The sequence below is a fragment of the Hemiscyllium ocellatum genome, chromosome 19, assembly GCF_020745735.1.
Source record: "Hemiscyllium ocellatum isolate sHemOce1 chromosome 19, sHemOce1.pat.X.cur, whole genome shotgun sequence".
In the NCBI taxonomy this organism is placed as follows: Eukaryota; Metazoa; Chordata; class Chondrichthyes; order Orectolobiformes; family Hemiscylliidae; genus Hemiscyllium; species Hemiscyllium ocellatum.
Window position 1 is genome coordinate 35,077,664 of NC_083419.1, and position 25,715 is coordinate 35,103,378.

At 41.5% G+C, this 25,715-nt stretch overlaps 2 protein-coding genes across 2 annotated transcripts in view; one reads left to right on the plus strand and one right to left on the minus strand.

Moving 5' to 3' along the window:
- znf277 (zinc finger protein 277) overlaps positions 1-9,771 on the minus strand; it is a 77,417-nt gene extending 67,646 nt beyond the window's left edge. Inside the window, exons 1-2 of the mRNA XM_060839819.1 lie at positions 9,708-9,771; positions 3,808-4,009 (exon numbers count right to left, since the gene is read on the minus strand). Of these exons, the coding sequence (XP_060695802.1) occupies positions 3,808-4,009; positions 9,708-9,762 (257 nt within the window). The 5' untranslated portion in view covers positions 9,763-9,771. The remainder of the gene's footprint in view (positions 1-3,807; positions 4,010-9,707) is intronic.
- A 344-nt stretch (positions 9,772-10,115) lies between these two features.
- Positions 10,116-25,715, plus strand: part of dock4 (dedicator of cytokinesis 4) — a 458,861-nt gene continuing 443,261 nt past the window's right edge. The window contains exon 1 of the mRNA XM_060839361.1: positions 10,116-10,247. Within this exon, the coding sequence (XP_060695344.1) occupies positions 10,202-10,247 (46 nt within the window). The 5' untranslated portion in view covers positions 10,116-10,201. The remainder of the gene's footprint in view (positions 10,248-25,715) is intronic.

A 25,715-nucleotide genomic window follows, 5' to 3' on the forward strand; every position in this document is an offset into this window, starting at 1 on the left:
AAGAACAGACAGGAAATTCTGTGGTCACAAGTGAGACGCCTGGATGGTATGTTGCCTCCCAGGTACCAGGGTCAGGGATGTCTCAGACTGAGCCTGCAGGTGAGCAGCCACAAATCAGTATCAATGAAATAAGTAAAAGAGAATGTAGGGAGTTAGGTTGGAAACCAAAAGGCAGGACAAGCAGAGAAGTGATTTCAGGATTGCTACCGGTGCCACAGGCTAATAAGGCTTGGAACAGAGAGCAAGTGCAGTTGAACACCTGGCTGCAGAGCTGGTGTAGGAGGGTGGGCTTCAGATATGTGGATCATTGGAATATCTTCTAGGAACAATGGGAACTGTACAAGGATGATGGGTTGCACCTGAACTGGATGGTACCAATATCCTGGGAGGGAAATTTGCTAGAGCTCTTTGGGAGGGTTTAAATTAGTTTGGCAGGGGCATTCAAACTAGTTTGAACCAGAGCTACGGATCAGAGGTAGCTGGTGAACAGACAAATACCATGTGCAGAGAATCTGAGAGGAAGGATAGACAATTGATAGGGCAAAGTTGCGGTCAATGTGATGGGTTGAAGTGTGTCTATTTTAACACAAGTGTCAGGAATAAGGGTGATCAACTTAGAGCATGGATCAGTACTTGGAGCTATGCTGTTGTGGCCAATACTTGGATATCACAGAAACAGGAATGGTTGTTGGATGTTCCGGGGTTGAGATGCTTTAAAGGAATAGGGAAGGAGGTAAAAGAGGTGGGGGAGTTGGATTGCTAATCAGGGATAGTATAACAGCTGCAGAAAGGGAGGTCATTGAGGAAGCTTTGTCCACCGAGTCAGTATGGATGGAGGAAAGGAGCAGTTATTTTATTGGGAATTTTCTATAGACCATCCAATAGCAACAGAGACACGGAGGAGTAGATTGGGAGGAAGATCTTGGAAAGGTGCAGGGTTGTTGCCATGAGTGATTTCAACTTCCCTAATGTTGATTGGAACCTCCTCAGTGCAAATAGTTTGGATGGAGCTGATTTTGACAGGTGTGTCCAGGAAGGATTGGTGACTCAGGTCAGGTGTCAGATGTCTCAGTGGGAGAGCATTTCGGTGATGGTGATTACAACTTCCTTGACTTTTAATGTCCATTAAGCAGATGGACAGAAGTAGATGGTATGGGAAAATATTCAATTGTGGGAGGGGGAATTACGAGGCTATTAGGCAGGAACTGTGGAGCGTAAATGGGGTACAGATTTTCTCAGGGAAATGCGAGAGAGATATGTGGAGGCTGTTTTGGGAACACTTGCTGTGAGTGCTGGATAGATTTGTCCCACTGAGGCAATGAAGGGATGGGAGGGTGAAGGAACCTTGGATGACAAGAGATGTGGAACAACTAGTCAAGAGGAAGGAGGAAGCTTACTGAAGGTTGATGAAGCAAGAATCAGAAAGGGTTCTCGAGGGTTACAAGATAGCCAGGAAGAAATGGACTTAGGAGAGCGAGAAGGGGGCATGAAAAAACCTTGGGGGCGAGGATGAAGAAAAACCCCAAGGCGTGCTACATTTATGTGAGGAACAAGAGGATGGCCAGAGTGAGGGTTGGGCCAATCAGGGATGGTGGATGGAACTTGTGCCTGGAGTTGGAGGTGGTAGGGGAGGTCCTTAATGAATACTTTACTTCAGTATTCAAGAGTGAGAGGGCCCTCGTCATTTGTGAGGACAGCATGAAACAAGCCGAGATGCTCAAACAGCTTGATGTTAAGAAGGAGGATGTGCTGGAAATTTTGAAAAACATGATGATAGATAAGTCCCCTGGAATACAGGGGATATAACCAAGGTTTCTATGAGAAGCGAGAGAAGACATTGCCACACCTTTAGCGATGATCTTTGCATCCTCACTGTCCACTGTAGAAGTATGAGATGAATGGAGGGTGGCAAGTGTTATTTCCCTTGTTCAATAAAGGGAATAAGGATAACCCTGGGAATGACAGACCAGTCAGTCTTATATCAGTGGTAGGCAAATTATTGGAGAGGATGCAGAGAGTCAGGATTTATGATTATTTGGAAAAGCATAACCTGATTAGAGATAGTCAGCATGGGGGACAGGTCATGCCTCACAAACCTTATTGAATTCTTTGAAGATGTGTCACAACACATTGATTAAGGTAAAGTGGTGGATGCGGTATACGTGGAGTTTAGCAAGGCGCTTGATTAGATTCCCCATGGTAGGCTCATTCAGAAAGTAAGAAGGTATGGGATACAGGGAAATCTGGCTGTCTGGATACAAAATTGACTAGCCCATAGAAGACAGAGTGGTGTAGATGGAAAATATTCAGTTGGGTGCTCCATGATTAGTGTTTCATAGGGATCTGTTCTGGGGCCTCTTTGTGATTTTTATAAGTGACTTGATGAGGAAGTGGAAGGGTGGGTTAGTAAGTTTGCCAATGACACGAAAGTTGGTGGAGTTGTAGATTGTGTGGAGGGCTGTTGTAGGTTGCGATGGGACATTGACAAGATGCAAAGCTGGGCTGAGAAGTGGCAGACGGAGTTCAACCTGGGAAACTGTATTCAGTTCTGGTCGTCTCATTGTAGGAAGCTTTAAAGCAGGTGCAGAGGAGATTTACCAGGATGCTGCCTGTACTAGAGAGCATGCCTTATGGAGAAAGGTTGAGGGAGCTAGGGCTTTTCTGATTGGAACAAAGAAGGATGAGAGGTGACTTGATAGAGGTGTACAAGATGATGAGGGGCGCAGAGTCAATAGTCAGAGACTTTTTCACAGGACGGAAATGGCTACCATGAAAGGGCACAATTTTAAGGTAATTGGAGGAAGGTTTTGGGGGGAGATATCAGATATAGGTTCTTTACACAGCAATGGTGATGGAGTCAGATACATTAGGAACATTTAAATGACTCTTGGATAGGCACATTGATGATAGTAAAATGTAGGGTATGATTGGTTTCAAGGTCGGCACAACATCGAGGACTGAAGGGGCATGTATTGTGCTGTACTGTTCTATGTTCCATATGTTCTAAGGCTTTGTGTGTATCATGTAGATAAATTAAAAGCATACTAGCCAACTGAATACAAGCTCCTGATATCAGCAGAGAGCAACTTTATTGGCATAGAAGCATTCTGAGGACATTCAAATGAACCTTGATTCCCTTTCCTTCTTTAGGCTCAATTCCTTACTCTAATTGAAACCAATTTTGATTTGCAGATGCTGGTGTTGGACTGGGTGTACAAAGTTAAAAATCACACAACGCTATAACCTGGCATTGTATGATTTTTAACTTTGAAACCAGTTTGAATTCCTTGTGATCTTTTGTGATTTAAACAAAAAACCTTACAGATTGTCAGCTCATTTTTGTTTCCTTGTACCTTTCAGTAACAAGTGAACTTTAGTTTTGTCATCTGCAATATGATTAGATTAGGTTAGATTAGATTACTCACAGTGTGGAAACAGGCCCTTCGGCCCAACAAGTCCACACCGACCCTCCGAAGAGCAACCCACCCAGACCCATTCCACTACATTTAAACCTTCACCTAACACTACAGGCAATTTAGCATGGCCAATTTACCTAACTTGCCCATTTTTGGACTGTGGGAGGAAACCGGAGCACCCGGAGGAAACCCACGCAGACACGGGGAGAATTTGCAAACTCCACAGATAGTTGCCTGAGGCAGGAATTGAAACTGGGTCTCTGGTGCTATGAGGCAGCAGTGCTAGAAAAAGTTTTAAATCTCAAACCCTGTTAAGTACCACAGCAATGGCATTCACCCATCATCATATAAAAAGAGATTGAGGCCAAGAATAAATTATAAATCATCAAACCTCTTGAAATCAGCAATGAGCTTCACATCAGCTATCACCAATTTATGTTCGACAATCATATGTCTGAGCAGGTTTTGTTGATCTTCTGCAGGATAACTAACTTCACAAAATATGCAAGGTAATATCAAGGATGTGAGGTCATCAGAATTGCAACACGGAGACTCTGGCAAGGAGAGGGGCTCCAATATCCAGTCTTTTTTTCCTGAAAAAACATGAAATTACTGCATTAGTTAAGTGAATACCACTTTCAATCAGCAGTCTTTCAACTATTTATAATGCTTTCTACAGAAGGAAAATTCTACAACATTGTGAATCATGTCAGCTCAGTCCCACCATCTTCTATTTGTGAAATGCTTGAGTGCATCAACCTGGGGTGAATTGTGACTCCTGCTTCAAGTCAGCACCACCATATTTTCTGTTTTATTCATAAACCACGACATGGACTGCCTCTGCAATATGGCAAATTGAAAACTTCTCTTCACCACGCTGCTGAGAAACACTTTGCATATTCCCAGAAGGAATAAATTTATCTCATGAACAAGAGGAATTTAGGCATTTGGATTATTAGTTTGCTACCAGACAAACATGGGAATATGAACAATGTGTGCGTCGGGAAAGTTAGAATTTCTCCACAGCTAGTACATTGTAGTAACTCAATTACAAGTTGCTGAAAATTTCAACATTAGGTGGGATGATTGTGTGTGTAAATATTACTTTCTACAAAGGAAGTTACCTCTCTCTCCTTTTTCTTAGACAATCAATTTAAACAACAAGTAAGATAAACCAACAAAACTGCCAAATGGAAAACAGGTCTATCACTCATTAAAATACTAGCAATAGAATAAAGACAAGGAGAAGGCTTTTTTTTAGATTAGATTACTTACAGTGTGGAAACAGGCCCTTCGGCCCAACAAGTCCACACCGACCCGCCGAAGCACAACCCATCCATACCCCTACATATACCCCTTACCTAACACTACGGGCAATTTAGCATGGCCAATTCACCTGACCCGCACATCTTTGGACTGTGGGAGGAAACCGGAGCACCCGGAGGAAACCCACGCAGACACGGGGAGAACGTGCAAACTCCACACAGTCAGTTGCCTGAGGCGGGAATCGAACCCAGGTCCCTGGCGCTGTGAGGCAGCAGTGCTAACCACTGTGCCACCGTGCCGCCCTTTTGTCTTCTAAAAAGGTCGAAGAGATAAAGGCAAGAAGTTGGAATTTGAGGAAATAGCTCTACTTGAAGAGCTAGTGTTAGAATATAGAACAGTACAGCACAGCACAGACCCTTCGGCCCTCGATGTTGCGCCACGCGTTTTTCCTACTCTAAAATCAAACTAACCTACAAACCCTTCATTTTACTATCATCCATGTGCCTATTCAAGAGTCACTTAAATGACCCCACTGTTACACCACCACTACTAGCAGTGCATTCCCTACATGTACCACACTGTCTAAAGAACCTACCTCCGACATCTCCCCTAAACCTTCCTCTAATCACCTTAAAATTATATCCGCTCATGACAGCCATTCCCGCCCTGGGAAACTGTCTCTGGCTATCCATTCTATTTATGCCTTTCATCATCTTGTATCATCTTCTACACCTCTATCAAGTCACCTCTCATCCTTCTTCACTCCACTGAGAAAAGCCCAAGTTCTCTCAACCTTTCTTCATAAAACATACTTTGCAGTCCAGGCAGCATCCTGGTATATCTTCTCTGGACCCGCTCGAAAGCTTCCACCTCCTTACTATAATAAGGCAACCAGAATTGACCACAATATTTCAAGTGAGGTCTAATCAGAACTTTATAGAGTTGCGACATAAGTTCACGACTCTTAAACTCAATCCCCTGCTAATGAAAGCTAACACACCATACCCATTCTTAACAACCTAACAACTTGGATGGTTTATGGACTTGGACTAATCTATGGATATGGACCGCAACATCGCTCTATTTGTCCACACTGCCAAGAATCGTACCTTTAACCCTGTAATCTGCATTCAAATTTGACCTTCCAAAATTAATCACTTCACACTTTCCCAGGTTGACTTCCGTCAGCCAATTCTTAGCCCAGCTTTACATCTTGTCAATGTCACATTGCAAACTGCAACAGCTCTCCACACTATCCACAACTCCACCAACCTTTGTGTCTTCAGCAAACTTACTGACCCACCCTTCCACTTCCTCATCCAAGTCATTTATAAAAATCATAAAGAGTAGAGGTCCCAGAACAGACTGCAGCGGAACACCACTCATTACCAAGTTCCAGGCTTTCAATCTCCTACTACCCTCAGTCTTCTATGGGCTAGTCAATTCTGTACCTAAACAATCAGACTCCTCTATATCCCATTCCTTCTTAGTTTCCACATGAGCCTACCATGTCAAATGCATTCCTAAAATCCATACACACTACATCCACTGCACCACATTCATTTAGGTGATTTGTCACATCTACAAATAATTCAATAAGGTTTGTGAGGAATGACCTTCCCCTCACAAAGCCCTGCTGACTATCTCTAATCAAGCTCTGCTTTGTCAAATAATCACAAATCCTGTCTCTCAGAATCCTCTCCAATAATTTACCCACCCCCAATGCAAGACTGACTGGTCTATCATTCCCAGGGTTATCCCTGTTCCCTTTCTTGAACAAGCGAATGACATTTGCCAACTACCATTTATCTGGTACTACTCCAGAGGACAGTGAGGATGCAAAGCTCATCACCAAAGGCGCAGCTATCTCCTCCCTCATTTCTCATAGTAAATTTGGGTATATCTGTCTGGCCAAGGGAACTTTCCTATTCTCACATGTTTCAAAATTTCCAGCACATCATTCTTCTTAACGTCAACCTGTTCAACCTGTCCTCACAAATGACAAAGTCCCTCTCACTAGTGAATACTGAAGCAAAGTATTAATTAAGGACTGCCTCTCTCTCTTCCAACTCCAAGCACAAGTTCCTTCCACTATCCCTGATCAGCCCTAACCTCACTCTGGCCATTGCGTTATTCTTTACTTAAATAAGTCCCTTAATCCTCGCCACCAAGGATTTTTCATGCCTCCTTTTAGCTCTGCTAAGTCAATTGTTCTCTTCTTTCCTTCCTACAAAATCTGATTTTTATAACAAAAAAAGGCTTTAGATAATTTTGTTTCGTGCTTCCTCTCCTGAAGGGGTGGTCTTATAGAGGCTTATAAAATCAATAGGCACATTGATAAATTGAATAGCAAAGGTCTTTTCTCTAAAATTGGAGGGCATAATTTTAAGGTGAGAGGAGAAAGATTGAAAACGTACTTCTGAGCGGCAACATTTTCACACTGAGACTGTTCAAATGTGGAATGAGCAGGCAGAGGAAAAAGTAGAGGCAGTACAATTTCAACATTTAAAAGGCACTTAGACAGGTACGTGAACAGGAAATGTTTGGAGAGATATGGGCCAAATGCAGGCAAGTGGGACTAGTTTAGTTTGGGAGACTTGGTTAGCATGGTCAAGTTAGAACAAAGGGTCTGTTTCTTAAGTAGTCCTGTAAAACTTTGTACCAACAGGGCTTATTCATCAACAAGAGAATATCAGCAGATGACGTGACCTGTCTTCATTTGATATACTTTCTAATCAAACTAAATCAGTGATGATGAGGTGGTGCCGATGTTGAACTGGGGTGGATAAAGTTAAAAATCACACAACACCAAGTTAAAGTCCAACAGAAATCTTGGTGTCATGCAACTGATAAGACAATGTCTGAGCTGAGATGTCACTTTTTTAAAGAAAATCTTAAGTTATCTTGGGAATGTGACTTGAAAGAAGTTCTGGGATTTACATATTAATGAATCGAAACCTGCAATCCATTCTGAAAGATGGAAAACTTAACAGCAATCTAAGTTTGCTCGACATATCATATCAGTTGCATGACATTGATCTTGTGCAATAAATTCTGCATCTTACGATCCTGTCCCATTAGCTACCTGATGGATGAGCATCGCTCTGAAAGTTAGTGCTTCCAAATAAACCTGCTGGACTATAACCTGGTGTCTTGTGATTTTTAACTAAAACAATGACATGATTTCACATCTCGGGAACAGGTGAAACTTGAACTTTAGTCTCCTGGCTTAAACATAGGGACACCACCCCCATGCTATGGAAGCAAAACCCTGACTTTATTTTACAATCAGATTTCCTGTGACTGCAATCAAAGCAACAGCCCTGCCTCTTGCCTTATGTTCATAAACCAAGATCCTCAAGAAAACCAATGCAACATACAGTTGGATGACCAAACTTAGCACTGACCAAGGAAAGATACTGTGTCAGATCCATCTTGATTTGTATGGCACAGATCCCCATTGAATGCTCAGGTATGCTATTACAAAAGTAATGTATTGTGCAAAACAGAACATAAACAACAGAAAATAAAAAAATAAGAATTTTTCTAGTTGCACTGTTCTTGAGTAAAGGAATACTTGAGTCCAAATAAAAGGTTATCCACAGTCATTTATTCACTTTCTCTGTACTAATTCCCATTTTTAAAAAAAAATAAATTACTCTTAAACACTCCAGAAGCGTCATTCAGTAAAATCTGTTAGTTATCTCAATCAAGCGCTTCCTTAAATTCACAATAGCTTATTGAAAAAAATATGAATTAGGAAACCCATTCTTTTCACATGCATATAATAAACCTTTAGATCTTTCACCCAGAGGGTGATGATTCTGGTCAATTTCAATCTCATTCATTTCTCATTTAATTTGTGGAATGATCTGGAATTTTGAAATGTTTCTCTTCTCTCATCTCTTTGTGATGAACTCTGTGCAAACCTGTCCAAATCTATCCTTGGTAGCCAACACTCACTACTCTTCAGAGACTTTTGTTATGGCCTGCGAGACTGACCCTGTACATCAGTATATGGTAAGGTGCAAAAGGGCTCTTGTTGCACTTGGACACCTGCCTACTCCAGAACTATGTAATAACATCTCTGAACAGATTAGAAGATATGTATGGGAAGCTGCAATTCCCAGTTACAGTATCTTATATTTCATTGTTTCAGTTCTGACTGTGCTATCATCATTGATGAGATCAACAACCAATTCAGAAACTGACTGGGAATACAATGGGAAAAGTTGTATATGGCAATGGACAGAATATGAATGCAGTTTTTAATTCCCCTGACAAAATCAAATGACAAGCTGTGACAACGCCACATGGGTAAGTAATTGGTAACAAGTAATGAAACATATACAAAATGCACATTTTTAAATGCAGTCAATATCAAACACCATAGGCAAACTGATAACGTATTGTTTTATGGCAGGTACACAGGAACTGCTATAATCTTTAGAATTATTAGCTCTAGAAAAGCATGGATGCTCATGATGTGTTGAATATAATCAACACAGGCATCAGTGAACATGATGTAATATGGGGGTAGTGCAGCAAGGTGAAATTGAGTTAAATCGATTGTAATTGCACTGAATTGCAAAACAGGTCCTAAAAGCCAAAAAAGACCTACTCCTGTCTCTATTCCTTATAGTCTCAATGTCACGGATGTATTCTCTAAATATCAAATGATCCTAAGAACTAATCGCCAGAAACCGGAGAACATGCACCCACACTCGACCATGACTAGCCATCAGTTGGGCTATGACGCTCAACATATTCACTTTTATTTACATCTCGATCCTTTGCACTTTGGGATAGTCGGTCACTTTGGTCTACAACAGGTTAGCCCACCACGTTTCACTTAAAACGTGTAACTTCTGCTGCTTTGGAAAGACTCAGTTTCCCGTGTGACCTTTCCCCCGTACTGAATGTCGCCATAGTGGCGTTGATTAATACATAGCAAACACCCCCACCCCCGCCTGTTTCTCCCAGGACCAGGAATCACTGAAAATATTTTATGATAGGAGTCCCCACCTTGACCAGCTCCAATGCCCATCGCCGCCATCACATCCCCACCCTCACGGATCATTCATGGACAAGAGGAGGGAGGGATCTCCGCTCAGAAACCATAACAACCACGTTGCAACCAATCATCACCCGACAGGTAGTGACGCATGGGGAAATCTCGCGCGGCCTTCAGGCTGCGTTTTGTAGTCTCGAGCTCCGCCTCCAGCCAGGGTCGGGAGACCGGAGAGGACTCCGTCTCCCACAAGACACCACGCAGCTGCGTGAGTCATTTTGGGGGGGGGTGGGGCAGATGAGACAGACCCCGAGACTACATTTCCCATAACACCATGCGGGAATGTTCAGCAACCCAGACTACAACTCCCAGCGAGCTCTGCGATTGCCCGGGTTCCAACCCGTCCAAAGGCTGAACAATGGTCCCGCGGAGAAACTGCTCAATAACTAGGGCGCGCTAGGGGACAAGTTTTATTCTTGCGCAAAACATATGCACTTATCGTGTATTTATGTCGACAATGTGGATACCGACAGACAATGAGAAATACGGTGTGGGTGAGTGAATTGCTGTGCATTTTTGTTTTTGTCCCTTTTTATTCATTGAGTTGGTCTGGTGCCAGTGTCGTTGCGGAGAGCAAAGCCAGATTTATAAGAAAAATCTGTGGAGAACTGATTCGACCACCATAATAATGTTACCGCTTCCATAACGGTGCGAACTGTTATCCCCCGCTGGCAGATAGCAGCAGGTCTCGCTGAAAATTGCCTTTCTTTTCACTTTCCCGTTGCTTGTTCGCCTCGGAAATGCCCTTGTTGATAAGGAGAGGGAGAAACGTAGGATGCCCTTCTTGCTTTATGGTCTCGTTAATTTTTCCCATTTAGCATTCCCCACATCTTTCCGAAACATTCGCTCCCTAATTTGTCTTTCTCTGCCTTTGTGTCGCTTTGCCTCATTACGATATTTGCACCTGATAATTACTATTTGCCTTCTGTTGATAAAACCAGTAAGCCTGTTTCTTATTAGGGGAGACAAAGGTTGGTAGCGTGCCTTGATACAGATCTACAGAATATTACATTCAAGTGACATAATCCATCCGTTTGTGTTGGCTGAGGCTCATAGCTTCAATTTGTTCTTTGTGATCTGGGTGTAATGATCAGAGTTGTGTAAAGTTTAGCAAGCGATAAATGATACTGCGCTGATCGATAAACGAATAGGATAAGCTGACCTGAAACGTTTCTTCCATTAATTATTAAAAGCAGAACAAACGGGCTCCCAAAAGGACCGGGTACTATTTGTTTTTTTTTAATTTGGTGTAACAACAAAGCAGTGCAATCTGGATATTACCGCCGCTGCTCAGCGGGACTACGGTTCAGTGTAAGACTGATATGAAAACCGCTTCATTTTTACACAGCGGGTGATGGGATTCAAGAAAACAATAACGGGAGGTATTTAACCTATCTGGATATTTCAATAACACTTGTTCTAATGCCGTTGTAATCATTATTAAAGTCAGTCCCTGGGCAAGTGTTGTTGGGGAAGGTGAAAGGTTTATGTGTCAGCACATTTATTCTGGATTCTTTGTGAATGGAGCTCCACAATGAGTCAGAGCTGGTTCATACCCAGATCGCTCAGATGTCCTTCACATTGCCTAAATATGTCGGTTTGTGAATTCCGCTGATTAAATGCTGACCTCGTCCGCCTTTGGAAGAAATGTTCTTGCCGGGCGCATCTGGGTTTCTCCCTATGATCAATGGTTATTGAAGTTTCCATTTCCCACTGCAATTTAGCCAAAGCTGTGCTGTGTTGCAAGTTTGTGGGATTTAAACAAGACAGACTGCAGCTTTTCATCTGCTCACGCTCTGAGTCGATCTGGTGGATTTGGAGCGTGGGACCGGCTTACCTTCTCATGTCAACTCTGCAGCAGTGAGCGAGGCCAGGATCTCCATTCGTGTTTAATTCAGTCGAGAGGACGTGGGGCGCGCAAGTTCCTTATCGACACTGTTAATAGTTGGCCAAATGAAGTGTTAGAAGCATCATGGTGATGAATGATTTGCAGACTTTGTGCTACAGATTAAGGGTTAATGCCCGAAACGTCGATGCTCCTGCTCCTCGGATGCTGCCTGACCTGCTGTGCTTTCTCAGCACCACACTCTCGACTTTGTGCTACAGAGTCAATGCATTATGCTGGTGATAGGTAGCAGTGTGTCCCGCCCTGGAACAAGTTGATTTTGTGAGAGAGAATCCGTGTCTATTGTATATTAACTGCAATTTGCAATAGTAGGCAGTTTTCAGTCTTCAAGTTATGTGTCCAGGACCCAGAGAATGGATTATCTTTGTGATCTCCAGACCCAGGTAACTGCAACAATATGAATTCTGTTTTAATCAGCTGGTTTGGACATGCAATGAGACACCTTCGGGACAGGCGGGACTTGAACCTTCTGGTCAAGCGGTTGGGGCACTACCCCTGAGAAGACAACATCCCCTTAGATCAATAACTAGTCAACAGTTTTTTTTGTCCCTTCGTGCTATATCTCAATCGAGTGTGGTGCTGGAAAAGCGCAGCAGCATCCCAGGAGCAGGAGAATCGACGTTTCGGCCAAAAGCCCTTCATCAGGAATTTTTCTCTCATCCCGCTACAATCAGTGGATAATAATGACTGCAATCTATAATATTATGAAGGAAAATTGAACGTTTGGTAAAGGTGAGGGGCTGAGACGAGCTTGTCAAGACCAGATGGTATCTTCAGTGGGTGCAGTTTGATAACAAAGTTGTCAGTTCTCTTCGCCGATTCTTGATCTCTGGAATAACTAGTTAAGCTTGTAACGTTAAGCTTTTTTTTTAAAAAAAGAATATTTGACCTATTTTTAATCAACCTGCTCAGAGATGTTATTGCACACTTCTCGGGCAGGTGTGACTTTAACACGGGCTTCCCCACCACTGCGCCACCAGAAATGATTACAATCGGGAGGGGATTTCTCCGTCATTAGGACATCACCTTCAGTATTGAGGCTACTTTGCAATGACGATGGATTTGTAGTCTGCGGACGATCTGATGGAGATTATTTGACCACTGTAAGTAATCTAAAAACCATTTGGAGATTGCCCTCTGGGGAACTCTTTTAGATTTTAGATTACTTACAGTGTGGAAACAGGCCCTTCCGCCCAACAAGTCCACACCGACCCGCCGAAGCGCAACCCACCCATACCCCTACATTTACCCCTTACCTAACACTAGGTGCAATTTAGCATGGCCAATTCACCTAACCCGCACATCTTTGTGACTGTGGGAGGAAACCGGAGCACCCGGAGGAAACCCACGCAGACACGGGGAGAACGTGCAAACTCCACACAGTCAGTCGCCTGAGTCGGGAAATGAACCCGGGTCTCAGGCGCTGTGAGGCAGCAGTGCTAACCACCGTGCCGCCCACAAATGGTGTTAATCCTGATTGTCTCACAGTAAATCAGTACATTCTCCTGGATGCTCCATACACCCAAACAGCAGTTGTAAGACTTTTTTTGTTGAAGAATCTGTACTCTCAGATCACAACTTTTTCGAGATGGTCAGAAGGAAAAAGAAACCTGCACATTGGGAAACTCGCTACAAGATGCAAAAAAAAACCAAGTAGATAGGCCACTCAGCAGCTGTGGGGTGCACAGATAGAAATTCAGGCTTTAGCATCTTCATTGAAATTGCTCTGTCATAAGGTCGATTCTCATCTTGTTTGCTGGCGATTGATGTCTGACAACGCCATTGCTCCAGCATTTTCTGATTTTAAAAAAAATTACCGGCCAGACACAGCTCTTTTTTTCCCATATGTCCAAAGTCAGCGCTCGGCCTGGAACCTGCAGCGAAATGTGGATGTTGTTAGTAGTGAATAGCATCTTGCAGCTCTCAGTCTTCATAACTGCAGCTCTAGAAGCTTTTATATATTTTTTAAAAAAGTCACTAAATACTGGACAGCCGGGAAACCAGGGAAAACAGCACAACAATCCAGGTGATGCCCGCTCGAAACTGTAAATGTAAATCAGGAATTTCTCTTGTGGGTTTCCTTTGGCTGAAACTTACTTCAGAAACAAAAGGACAATTGTGGGCTCTCTGGGGCAGAATAACAAAAGTCATCGATGACGCGGCCTGAAATTAAAACTGTACAAATGTTTGCTGAAAATCTCTTGTGAGAAATCCCTCGCGTTGCGGTTGCCAAGAGGTGAATTTTGAACTTGTTGGGGAATCTTGTTGGAGATGTTACCTGAAAAGTCGAACCCCCATTCACCTAGAAAGAGTTTCAAGTTTGTGATGAGGAAGCTGGATCTTTTTGAACCCAGAAATTGAGCATAATGAACATCAGCATAACAACAATAGGCAGACTTTATTTTGCTTAGGTATATAGGACTCAATAAAGCTTTTACCTGCACATTACTTCTCCACGTTTTAAAACAAAATAAAACGCTGATTGCTAGAATTGTTTTGTGCTGTGGCTTACTTTTAATGGGCGCAATTTAAACAATAGTGCATGTAGCCTTCAGTTTAATCGTTTAGCATGTATCTAATAAATGCAGTATTATTTACACAAAGATATCCATATATCAACTATATCTATGAAAGCTTGGTCAAATGGGTGGAATGCTTTCAACCCACTTTCACCTAAGGAACAGACTATTGATCGTGATGAGGGTTGTTACTCTTCGCCAGGGGAGGATTTCTATCCTATTGCTTAGATATTTGCAAACTGTTTTACTACTCAATGAAACTTGGATTTCAGTAGCTGATACAATTAGCAACAGTGGTATTATAAACGCTCAAAACAAATCTTCCTGCAACTTGATGGAAAATATCATCAGTCCTGATGAAAATGTTAAAAATCAGACCACACCAGGTTTTTTTTTAGATTAGACTTACAGTGTGGAAACAGGCCCTTCGGCCCAACAAGTCCACACCGACCCGCCGAAGCGCAACCCACCCATACCCCTACATTTACCCCTTACCTAACACTACGGGCAATTTAGCTTGGCCAATTCACCTGACCCGCACATCTTTGGACTGTGGGAGGAAACCGGAGCACCCGGAGGAAACCCACGCAGACACGGGGAGAACGTGCAAACTCCACACAGTCAGTCGCCTGAGTCGGGAATTGAACCCGGGTCTACAGGCGCTGTGACAGGTTTATTTGGAATCAATAAAAACTGATAAATGGTTACTTAAGAGCAATGATAACTCTTGAAGTTCTGAAACACAGAATTGAAATATAAATTTAATCAAGGCGATTGCATACTTTTTTTTCAGAGGAAATGAGAATTATACTAATGGTTGGTTACGCACTTAAAAGCTCAAAGGCCATTTACTTAATCCATCAAGACAAAATAAATCCAGTGGAGTTCCTTGTGGGTGTTTCTATGCAACACCATCATATAATGCAAGCATCCTTGTAGATATTTTCACATTAATAACAACTGAAATTGACTGTCTTTGTTCAGTCACTTCTATTTAAATTTTAGCCTTACAAATTTAGATTTTGTTTTGCACATGACCATCATATTGAAATTAGTATGATCCTGCTAATGGCAATGAAACATTCTCTTTTTAGGGTTGTAATGCAAGTAATTCTGTATTAATAGATGTAATATTACTGGTACTCTGGAACATTAAGATTGCAAAAATTCATAATGTATTTTCTAATCTTAAGCCTGTTGACTTTTTGTATCTGAAATATTATATGGCAAATAGGCTGCTGATCTATCATACCACATGATTGTTATAGATCCAAAGCTGGAACTTTTTCAGCTCTCTGCAAGATCAACTCAGCTACTTTCATTCTCCTACCTTATCCCTGAAGCGCTAGTTTCATTTTGGCAGCCATGATAGACTCTGTCTCTGCCAAAAGGTGAGTTCCTTTTGGCGATCACTTCTCGTGTTGCTCCCAGTCTGCTGTTACATCTCCTCCTATCACCAATTTCTGTTTCTGGAGAAGCAGCATGAGAAGGAAGGAGGGAACCTGTGATTGGGGAAGCTGGTGTAACATGGAGAGAGACAAACTGTGACTGAAAGAACAGCTCATCGCAGATGCTGTCTCACCCATGCCCACTTCTCCTACACTCTCAAATTCTGCTGGTCTTCTAGCTAGATGCATATGCTTGCAATTGTTAAGTCCCAAACTGCTGAGGACCAAAAAATAAAATATAATGGGGCAACCATTCTTGAATTTTTCACTTAATTTCACAGACTACTTGTGATATCCTGAGGGGGCAAATTCATCTTCCATCCCGTGTACTTTATCCTAACCATGCTGTGCAAAGTGGGTACAGTTCTTTCCTATTTCTTTGTCTCGCCCCTTCTTGACTTTGCCTCACTAAATTTCCTGGATCCTCTCCTACAAGGAGAATATCCCCAGTTTATCTAACCTATTTGCATATATCTTTGTTACTGCTGTCATAAGTTTTTTTTTCAGTACCCTCCAGCATCCTTCCTAAAATGTGACACTTAGAACTGAACATGGTGCTCTAATTGAAGTGAAAGTGATGTTTAATAAAGGTGTACTGTTACTTTTTTTTGCATTCTGTGCCTCTATTTATACAGTTCGTAGCCCAAGATCCTATATACCTTTATAACCACATTTGACTTGCTCAACCACTTAAAAATCTATTACTGCATTTCCTTGAGAAACTTTTTTTCCTATACTTCATATTGTCCCTCCTTGTTCTTCCTGTCAAAATGTGTCACTTCACACTCTGGATTGTTTCACCTTTCTATTGGGTGTCTATTCCACCAGCCTTCTGATATCCTCTTGTAGTCTATCACAAACCTCACAGTTCACAATACTTACATGTTTTGAGTCATCTGTGAATTTTTAAGGCTGTGACCGACACACTTAGGTCTAGATCATTGCTCCTTTTTTTTAACTTGTCGTAATAATTGTACTGATGCCTGGGAAATCCCACTCTATATATTCTTGCAGTCTGAAAAAACAACTGTTCACTGGTGCTATTTCCTGTCACCTAGACAACATCAGAGCTATTCTGCCATTTTTTATTTATTCTGTGGACTTCAGTTTTGTCAAATCTGTCATTTGGCATTTTGCCAATGCAACTTTGGGGTTGCACTTGCCACCCATACATTCTGTGCCTGTAATGTTGCTTCCAGTAAAACAGCAGATTTATTTATATGATTTGGCATTGGTGAATGCTAGACAAAACAGTTGCTATTGCAAGAAGCAACCTTTTAATAAACAGTTTAATTTCTGGTGTTTAAATGGTAATTTTACTTGGATTTGAAATATTGTGGTGTATATTAGATTGAAGCAAAGCAGATCATCACATGTTAAGTAAACATAGGGACTAATTGTAGCACTTGGAGATAGTAAGTAGTGTCCGAGCAACAACAGGCACACTGATGTTAGCAGTGCCAACCTTTAGATGTGCCTTAAAATTTATACCACGTTAATCTTTTTATTTCAATCTGCTTAAGTGGCTTGTAATAGTTTATTTAAGGCTCTTCTAAATGCTTGCAATTTTTCAATGTTTAGTGTATTATATTAATACATATTGCTTTTTCAAACTATTTCTTGAGTTTTGTAAAGTGCTCATATGTTTCAGCCTCTTTAAGATTAGCCTGCATTAATTTGAGAGAGTTCATTTTAAGAATTTTAATTTTAAACTGTTCCTAGTTTGGATTAGGTAAGCTATGTGTCTTGTGTTGAAATGATCTTCAGTCAATTGTTCCATATCTGGCACAGTTCAATTAAGGAAATCTCTAGGCAATTGTTAAGTATTGCCTCAAATTCTTGAACTGACTTCATACATTGTAATTTGCAGCAACAAGACTTGAAATTAAGACTGCATCACCAGCAATCATCATAATAAGAGCAAATATGTAGAGAGATCTCCGATATCTGTCAGAATAATTAAGGTTGTAATAGTAGGGGATTTTAACTTTCCAAACAGACTGGAACTGCTACAGCGCTAAGGGCTTGAATGGGGAAGAGTTTGTTAAATGAGTTCAAGAAAATGTTCTTTATCAAAATATAGATGTACCTGTAGCTGGAGCAAAATGGGACCACCTCTTGGGAAATAAAGCAGGGTAAGTGACTGGTGTTAGTGTGGGAGCACTTTGGGATCAGTGATCATAATTCTAGTATGGTTTTAAAATGCCTATAGAAAACTTGTATAAATTTTTAAGTTCTTAATTGGAGTAAGGCAAATTTGATGGTATGAGACAGGAACTTTCAAAAGTTGATTGGGGTAGACTGTTCACAGGGAAAGGGACAACTCTGGTAAGAGTAGGGAATGATGGATGTTCCCTACAATGTGAAACAAAGATAATTGAGGCTGTGGTCAAGAATAACAAATCATATAATAGATATAGACAACTGGAATCAAGATGAATCCCTTTAAGAATGTAAGGAGTGTAGGGACATTCTTAAGATCAAAATCAGGGTAAAAAGGGGATATGAGATGGCCTTGGCAGATAAGGTTAAGGATAATCCAAAGAGATTCTACAAATATTTATAAAGATCAAAAAAGCAACAAGGGAAAGACTAAGGCCCCTTAAAGATCAATGAGACCATTCTGTGTTGAAACAGAGGAGATAAGATAGACACTAAATGAATACTTTGTGTCAGTTTTTACTATGGAGAAAGAAAAGGAAGGAAAGGAACTCTGGGAAATGAATATTGTAAAACAGTTTACGTTACAGAAGAGGAGGTGCTGGAGGTCTAAAGGTGGATCAATCTCTGGGATCTGATTAAGTCTATCCCAAAACATTATGGGAAGTTAGGTAAGAAATTGTGGAGCCCCAAACAGAGACCTTTGTATCATCTACAACCACAGGCGAGGTGCCAGAGGACTGGAAAGTGGCTGCTGTTATGCCTTTACTTATGAAAGGCTACAAGGAGAAGCCTCGGAACCAAAGACCGGTGAGTATGTTGTTGAAGGGGGTTCTGAGAGAGAGGATTTGCATGCATTGGGAGAGGCAAGGATTGAGTAGGGATAGTCAGCATGGCTTTGAGTGGGAAATCATGTCTCTCTCAAATTTTGATTTTTTTTTTGAAGATGTGAACAAGAAGATTGAAGGCAGTGTGGTACATGTCATCTATATGGACTTTTGTAAAGTCTGTGACAAAGTTTCGGCATGGTCAACTAATTAGTAAAGCTGGATCACATAGAGATTCAAGGAGAGCTTGCCATTTGGATATAAAATTAGCTTGATTGGTAGGAGTCAGGATGGTGGTAGAGGTCGTTTCTTGGCCTGGAGGCCTGTGACCTGCAGTGTTCTGCAGGGATCGGTCCTGGGTCCGCTTTCATTTATCATTTATATAAATGATTTTGGATGAGAATTTAGGAGGCATAGTTAGTGAGTTTGCAGATGGCAACAATTTTGATGCCATAGTGGACAGTAAAAAAGGTTATCTCAGATTATAAAGGGATCTTGATTAATTGGGCCAATAGGCTGAGGAGTAATAGATGGAGTTTAATTTGGATAAATGCGAGGTATTGCATTTTGGTAAGACAAACAAGGGCAGAGTTATTCGGTTAATGGAAGGGCCCTGGGTAGTGTTGTTGAATAGAGACCTTGGGGTCCAGGTACACATTACACCAGAAGATGATTAAGAAGGCATTTAGACTGTTTGCCTTCATTTACCAGGATGCTTCCATGAACAGAGGATTTGAGTTATAAAAATAGGCTGAGACTTTCTTCACTGAAGTGCAGGAGGTTGAGGATTGACATTAGAGCTTTACAGAATTAAAGGGGACATAGGTAAGGTGAGCAGCCAAAGATTTTTTTCCCTTCGGTGAGGGAGTTCAAAACTAGGGGGCATATTTTTAAGATGAGAGGAGAAAGATTTGAAAAGGACATGAGGGGGCAATATTTTCTCAGTGTTGTAGATAGAATAAACTGCCAAGGGAAGTCTGAGATGAAGGTCCACTTAGAATATTTAAAAGACATTTGAATAGATACATGATCAGGACAGGAAAGGTTTAGAAGGATATGGGCCAAATGCTAGCAAGTGGAATTAGTTTAGTTTGGGAAGCTTGGTTGGCGTGGATGAGTTGGATGCTATGATTCTACGGAATAAAGCTTTCATCTTGTTCAAAGTTGAAAATGTGTTGCTGGAAAAGTGCAGCAGGTCAAGCAGCATCCAAGGACCAGGAGAGTCGATGTTTCGGGCACAAGCCCTTCTTCAGGAATGAGGAAAGCGTGTCCAGCAGGCTAAGATAAAAGGTAGGGAGGAGGGACTTGGGGGAGGGGCATTGGAAATGCAATAGGTGGAAGGAGGTCAAGGTGACGGTGATAGGCCGGAGTGGGGGTGGGGGCGGAGAGGTCAGGAAGAAGATTGCAGGTTAGGAAGGTGGTGCTATGCTCGAGGGATTAGACTGAGACAAGGTGGGGGGAGGGGAAATGAGGAAACTGGAGAAATCTGAGTTCATCCCTTGTGGTTGGAGAGTTCCTAGGCCAAGATGAGGCGCTCTTCCTCCAGCTGTCCTGTTGCTATGGTCTGGCGATGGAGGAGTCCAAGGACCTGCATGTCCTTGGTGGAGTGGGAGGGGGAGTTGAAGTGTTGAGCCATGGGGTGGTTGGATTGGTTGGTCCGGGTATCCCAGAGGTGATCTCTGAAACTTTCTGCAAGTAGGCGGCCTGTCTCCCCGATATAGAGGAGGCCACATTGGGTGCAGCGGATGCAGTAAATGATGTGTGTGGAGGTGCAGGTGAATTTGTGGCGGATATGGAAGGATCCCTTGGGGCCTTTGAGGGAAATAAGGGAATGTTCAAAGTAACATTCATTGAATTTTTTTTTCTCTGTAACAACAAGATGTGGGTTTTGCTGTGTTGGCCATTGCTATATGCCCTCAAAGGTAGTTATGTGCTGGCTTGACTCATTACAATTCAAATCAAATGCTGATGTTACACCAAAAAGCTGATAGAAAAAGGTTTTCAGGATCTTAACCAAGTGACAGTGAAGTACAGCAATATGGTTCAAAGTCAAGATGGTGTGTGGCTTGGAGAGATCTTGCAGGTGTGTTTTCCATGTATGAGCTGCTCATATCCTTGTGATGCAGAGTCACTGTTTTGGAACATGCTGTTGACGGAGTCTTGGATAGTTAGTGCAGTGTACCTTTGTAGATGGTACAAGCTGCTGCCATTGTCCACCCCTGGGGAGAACTGACAGTGAAGGTGTTGGAGAGTGTTTCACCATATTCATGACTTGTAATGATGGATGGTTGGCAGACACTGAGGAGCCTGGAACTTGATTCATTGTCACAGAATTCCCTGTCTCTGACCTACTCTTGTTGCCACAGTATTGTTTGCTGATTCAGTTGAGCTTTTGGACAGTGCTCACCTCCCAAGGATAGGAGATTTATCAATGGTAAAGCCATAGATTGTTGAGGGGGATAGTTAGATTCTCTGTTAGTGACAGCCATTACTTGGCACTTGTGCAGTTGGAATGTTATTTGCCATTTGTTCATCCAAACCTGGAGGTTCCTGCATATGGGCACTGATAGCTTCAGTATCCGAAGAGTCGCCAGTGGTTCTGAATGTTGTGTAATCATTGGCAAACATCCAAATTTTCTGATCCTATGGTGATATGGAAGCAGCTGAAGATGGTTGGACCTCAGACACTGTGGAACCTTTGCAATGTTGTCCTGGAACTGAGATAATTGACCTTCAATAACCACAATTGTCTTCCTTTGTGATGGGTATGTCTTGAACCAGTGGAGAGTTTTTGTCCTGATTACCACTGACTTCCACTTTGCTAGAGCTGCTTGATGTAATGTCTGGTCAAATGCTGCTTTGATGTCCAATGCTTTTACACTCTTGTTGTGATTTTGCCTCCAGCAGGGTGCTCTACCTGATGCGACAATGCTGATGTTATTTTCTGAAACCTGATAAACATTTGTTATGTTCTTCCATACAAATGTTATTTCATCTGATAATTAACCTCAAAAAAATTACGTTCATCGGCACAATGGCTTGGTCAACATTTTAAAGTATTAGATTATAACAAGACTATGCTTCTGGTAGACTGTCATGCTTCAAGTGATCCCAGAGTAAGATGTTATATGGGACCTTCATATCCTTACATTATTTGCTATGATACAGTGCGATCATGAGTATGTTTCTGAAAAGCATATTGATGTACTCATTGAGATGCAATGCATTCTTTTTCCAAATATGATAACCTCTGTCAAACAGATATACATGGTTGTACATAAGCATGTGTTGTCAATTCAATCAGTTCACAATCGATAAGACAGTTTACAAAAATAACATTTCTAAGTGCACTGTGTGTTTTGGAATGTTTGGGTAGTTGATTGTTGAACAAGATTGTTGATACCTTTCTACTGAGCATAATCCCTTCTCTGTTGCATTGCTGAATTTTATGTAACACAAAAATACCACGATCACTGGGGGAATGTGCTGAAAATCAGCCCCACTATTATTAGTTGTCATTAGAGGTGAAAACTTGCTAAAAACACCGAATTAGCCATTTTCAACTGACTGCCTAATTCAGGTTAAAAAATGCACATAAGGTTTCTGCATTACATCATCATTTTCTTTGCAGTCAGCTTGTTTTTTTAAATTAATATTGAGAAAGAAACATGAATTGCTCACATAAACCTCTGTAACTTAAGGTCTAGCTTTTTTTTTAAAATTCCCATGCGAATAGAAACTGACACAAGGAAGATAAATACAGGGGAGGGGGAGGAAAGAAAATTTTAAAAAGCGATGTCGATGAATTGTTTTCTTTCAACTCCTTTTGATCCTTTGCTAAGGACAAAAGACTGTGACTATCCTGGTTCTCTGTCCTTAATTCACTGGTTGAGGATGTGCTCTTTCAGTTCCTCTGAAAGTGGGTTTTCCCCCTTTCCTTTGAACAAGAGTTTGCAGTGAAGGCAGTTTACAGAGATAAAGCTCACTGTGTCAGCAACAGTTACATTCATTGCGTTGCTAAGTCATCAAGCAGTGTGAAATTAGAGAAGTAATCCATCATAATAATTCAATCCTTCCACATGCACTATGAATAGGTCCAGAGCTACTTTTATCTAGAGAGTGGATGCTAAGTCATCTGGATACAGAGGCTGCTTCTGTGGCTGGAGTTGACTTTTTTAAGAAGTCGCTCACAGGATGTGGGCATCGCTGACTGCTCCAACATTTATTGCCCGTCCCTAATTGCCTTTGGAAAAGTGGTAGTGAACTGTCATCTTGACCTGCTGCAGTCCACTTGGGAGACTGACAATTCCAGACGTTTTACCCAAAAACACTGAAAGAACAGTGGCACATTTCCCAATCAGGATGGTGAGTGGCTTGAAGGGAACCTTGCAAGTGGTGGTGTTCCCATGTATCTGCTACCCCTGTCCTTCTAGATGGATGTGCTTATGGGTTTGGAGTTGCTGTCTTATGAGCCTTGGTGAATTTCTGCAGTGCATGTTGTAAATGATGGTGATGGAGTGCCTGTTTGTAGATGTGATGCCAATCAAGCATGCTGCTTTGGCCTGGATGGTGTTGGGATTTTTGTGGTGGTGAAACTGCACTTATCCAGGCAAGTGGGGAGTATTCCATCACCATTCCTGACTTTTGTCTTTTAGATAATTTTTAGGGAGTCAGGTTATGTTTAACATGTGGCTCATACATTAGAGTTAAGTCATACAGCATGAAAAGAAGCCTTTTGGTCCAACAATTCCATGCCAACCATGTTCCCAAACTAAACTAGCGCCACCTGCCTAGGTTTGGCCCATATCCCTCCAACTCTCTCCTATTCATGTACTTATCAAAATGTCTTTTAAATGTAACTGTACCTGCATCCAGCCTCCTGTTATAAAGGTACAGTACACACCTACAATCCCAAGTGAGAGATGAAGCTAGCAAGGACTGATCGAAAGCCAAGTGTGCTGAAGAAGATAATATTGTAACACTTGGTTGGAACAAATAGCTGGAGTTGCGTTGCCATGGAACAAAAACAAATGCAAATTTGGCCAATCAGTTTAAATTATGCCTCAGGTCCAAAACTCCAATTGAATTTAGTGTTTTGATGACTTCAAACCTTTTTATACTCCCTAAACATCAAATGATTCGATGTTTTGGGGTATAAAACTGGACATTTTGAACAGTTGAGGGGAGAACTGCCAAATGCTAACAAGTGCAGACTGCTAGCTAAATAGCTCTCCGAAAGGTACCTGTCCATAAGAAAAACTGTGAAGCAGAAGACCGAAAAGATGACCAAGAAAAATCTAGAGGAAAATTGACAAAGCTGGTAGATTTTTGAAACGTGACTCTTTGTTTTTGTAAATCTTATTCAGAGTTTTTTATTCGACCAGTATTGTAGAGTGGGAAGTAAAAGATAGGTTTAGGAGAAAGGAGTTGTAAATAGTGGTTTTAATGTTCTCTGTTGGACTTAAAAATTAACAATTTTATTTTTTAAATAGTGAAATCTGGGAAAGTTTGCCTCTCGAAATTTAAGATTATGGCACGAGGTGAGCTTCGGTGTCTGGTTTAAATTTAGCAGAGAGGCTTACCCCATGTTGTAACAAGCTTGGGGTCTTTTGTCCATGATCTGAACAGGTTTAGGCAGATCCAGTCTGCGATCTGGACAAGTTTGAATAGATTGGGAGTACGAAAATAAGCCCAGTAGATTGAAGAACTTGCTGGTTAGTGTCCTAGACCTTTAAATACGACGTAGGTGAAACAGTTTGTTTAATTTTGGTTACTTGTGTTGGTTAAATTTGAAAAGTGAGAAATGGCTACAGAGGTTCTAGAGTTTGAAGATGATTCCCAAATTTGCTGAGAAAGGTTTTAGACAGACAAGACCGTACTCTTAGAATTAACGAAGAGGTTAGATTTGGGTTTCACTAAGGACAAAAGTTAAACTGAAATTGTAAGGGAAGTATTCAACATATAGAAACAGACAAGTGAAGTAGAGTTAGAAAAAAATCCATGACAATTGAGGAAAGTGGCATGAGAAGATAAAGGAAGAGAGAAAGGAAAAAGAGAGAGAGAAGGTTCTCAGCTGAGCTAAAAGAGAATTTCAACTTGCGAAGTTGTGACTTCATTAGCAAAGTTTACAGGATGGTGATTAAAAGCAAAGATAATGTTACATACACATATGTCAAAAACCCTGCAACATTTTGATGAGAAAGACATCAAAGCCTTCCTTATTTCATTTGAAAAATTGGTTAGGCAGATGAAGTGGTCCGAGGATTTATGGGTAATGCTAATTCAGATTAAACTGGTAGGCAGAGCTAGTGAGGTATTTGTAGCATTGTCAGATGAGGTGTTAAAAGGATATGAAGAGGTCAAACAGGCTATTTTTAGTGAATTGGTACCAGAAGCGTATGGACAAGTAGGAACCAAGTCAGACTTCTGTTGAGTTAGAAAGAATTAAAGTGTTTTTGATAGATGGGTGTGGGCCTTAAAGAGAAAAAAGACCTATGAGGCTCTAAGAAAGATTATTCTATTGGAGGTGTTTAAAAACTCACTTCAAGATGATAAGAATTAACGTGGAGAAACAACGTTCAGGAAGTGAGAAGGGCAACTGAATTAGCACATGTTGGTGCATAAGACAAGCTTCCTGCCAGAATCTTATCCTGTGAGGGATAGAAGTTGGGATTCCGGGAGATCCCTACCCTACAAAAGTAAGAGTAGAGAACACTGATATGTTTTACCATAGGTTAAAGAAACCCAAGAGAATGGAAAGGAGATGAAAGGCCTCAGGTGTTTTTATTGTAATGGAGTGAGACACAGAAAATTACAGTGCTGGTGGTTTCAGTAGGCACTGAGAAAAGGTGTTTTCACTGCCAGATGGGGAAAACATTAAAATCACAGTAGTGGCCATTAAAGAAAGGCACTGTGGGAAAAGATGTGGTAGAAGAAGCTAAGTCAGTGGCATTAAAGTTTTAAAGGAAACCCCAAGGAGAAGTAGACTGCACAGCCAAGGTAGGGGCTGGGAATGGAGTTAGTGCCTAATCTTGATAAAGAATTCGCCTCCGTGGCCAAAGTTTACTCTGAACAGGGGGAGAAGGGCAAGAAGTTAGAATTT